Raw genomic sequence first — 2,151 nt, 5'->3', positions numbered from 1 at the left:
CGGAGGGTGGGGAGCCCCTGGCGCAGGTTGCCCCGAGAGGTGGTTGCTGCCCCATCCCTGGAACCATTCCAGGGGAGGTTGGCCGGGGCTCTGAGCAACCTGCTCTAGTTGCAGATGTCTCTGCTTCCTGCAGGGGTTGGACTCGATGACCTTGAATGGTCCCTTCCCACTCAGACCACTCTCTGATTCTGTCCTGCAGAAAGTCCTTCAGCCTCCCAAACCCTGCCCCACGTGCCCCCTGTCCTCTTGGCTCAGATTTAACCAGAACCCGTTGTCTTGTTGCTGCAGCAATCCACGAAAATGCCTTCATCGTCTTTATCACGTCGGCTCTGGGCCACATGCTCTTGACGTGCATCCTCTGGAGAATGACTAAGAAACACACAGTAAGTCCCGAGGTACAGACACTTTCCTTTCTTCTCTCCGAGCAGTGCTGGGGGCTGGGGAGCTAGGCTGGTGTTGGGGGGGCTTCGGCTGCTGCTCACCTGGGAAAGAACCGTAATTGGGTGCTGAAGGAGTTCATGCCACCAAAAAAAAAAAAAGAAAAAAAAAAATAGGGTTACCAAAATTCATCGTTCACCGAAAGAAAGTCGATCAGATGAGTGGACAGTGAGGTGTGTTGAGAAGTGGCTGAAGGACAGAGCTCAGAAGGTTTTGATCAGTGAGCTGCACAGGGTCTGCTGGGAAGCCTGTAGCTCATGGAGTTCCCAGCACAGGCTTGGAGGTTAGGCACAGAGGAACCTCATGAAATTCAACCAGGGCAAGTGAAGGGTCCTGCCCCTGGGGAGAAATAACCCTGTGGACCAGGACAGGTGAGGGGTGACCTGATGGGGAGCAGCTCCAAGGAGAATGACCTGGGAGTGCTGGGGGACAGCAAGGTGCCTATGAGCCAGCAATGAGCCATTGCAGCCAAGAAGACCAATAGTCTCCTGGGGTGTGTTGAGAAGAGCATGGACAGCAGGTCAAGGGAGGTTCTCCTGCCCCTCTACTCTGCCCCAGTGAGGCTACCTTTGCAGTACTGTTTCCAGTGCTGGGCTCCCCAGTTCCAGAGAGACAAGGAGCTACTGGAGAGAGTCCAGTGGAGGCTGCAAAGCTGCTGAGGAGCCCGGAGCATCTCTGTGCCAGGACAGGCTGAGGGAGCTGGGGGTGCTGAGCCTGGAGCTGTGGAGGCGCAGGGGAGACCTTCTGGCTCTCCACAGCTCCCTGACAGGAGGCTGGAGCCAGGGGGGGGGCGGACTCTTCTCTCAAGGAGCAAGGGACAGGACAAAAGGCAGCAGCCTCAAGTTTCCTCGGGGGAGGTTGAGGTTGGCCCTGAGGAAGAATTTGTTGCCCTGGAGGGTTGTGGAGGCCTGTGCCAGGCTGCCCAGGGCAGTGGTGGAGCCCCCATCCCTGGAGGGGTTTCCAAGCCATGGAGATGTGGTGCTGAGGGACACGGGTCAGTGGGGACCTGGCAGTGCCGGGGGACGGTTGGACCCCATGATCTCAAAGGTTTTTTCCAACCCAAACGATGCTGTGATTCCTCTTGTCATCTTGGAAAGGCCCCTCTGATGCCTACAGGGCTGTGTGGCCCCCCCAAACCCACGGAGAGAGAACCCTTTGGGGCCAGCCCTGATGCCAGGGCTCTCCCACGTCTCCCCCCCAGCTCCTCGCGCACCCTGTGTCAGCAGATGGAGCCGTCCCCCGGGCAGGGCAGGGGACAAGGCGAGTCACTGTGCGGCGGTGGCACCATGGTCAGGTTGGACAGGGCTGGACAGGGCCCTGGGACGGCGCGGGGCCCGGGCCCCCGGGCGGTGGGTGCCAGCCTGTGATCAGCGAGGCCCCGAATGGCCACAGAGCTGCCTGGTCCCGTCAGCGCTCTGCAACGCACCTGTTGGGCTCCTGCTGCAAGTCCCTCCCCCAGGGCTGAGGCTGTGCTGGTATCTCCTGCAGCTTATCCCTCTGTTTGGGTTCCTGGGGCTGCTCCTCAAGGACGGCAGGCTCGGCTCCTGCAACCCCCACAGCTTGCTCAGCTACCCGGTGCCACCTCCACATCCTGCTTGCCCCAAGCAGCTGGTGGGAACTGCTGACCTCAGCGGGAGCAGGGAGAAGTTGGGCAGCTGAGCTGGCCAGGCTGGTGGCTTCTGGGGCTGTTCTGGGGCACTTCAAATCTTGGGG

General features: G+C 60.0%; 1 protein-coding gene across 1 annotated transcript in view; it reads left to right on the top strand.

The window, feature by feature from the left end:
• Positions 1-449, top strand: part of PGAP2 (post-GPI attachment to proteins 2) — a 5,696-nt gene extending 5,247 nt beyond the window's left edge. Inside the window, exon 3 of the mRNA XM_008942551.1 lies at positions 289-449. Coding sequence (XP_008940799.1) covers positions 289-449 — 161 coding nt within the window. The remainder of the gene's footprint in view (positions 1-288) is intronic.
• The last annotated feature ends 1,702 nt before the right edge of the window (positions 450-2,151 follow it).

Source organism: Merops nubicus, unplaced genomic scaffold (genome assembly GCF_000691845.1).
Source record: "Merops nubicus isolate BGI_N331 unplaced genomic scaffold, ASM69184v1 scaffold23090, whole genome shotgun sequence".
Lineage (NCBI taxonomy): Eukaryota > Metazoa > Chordata > Aves > Coraciiformes > Meropidae > Merops > Merops nubicus.
Note: the sequence above shows the minus strand (reverse complement) of the source record. Positions and strands in the feature narration are given on the sequence as shown.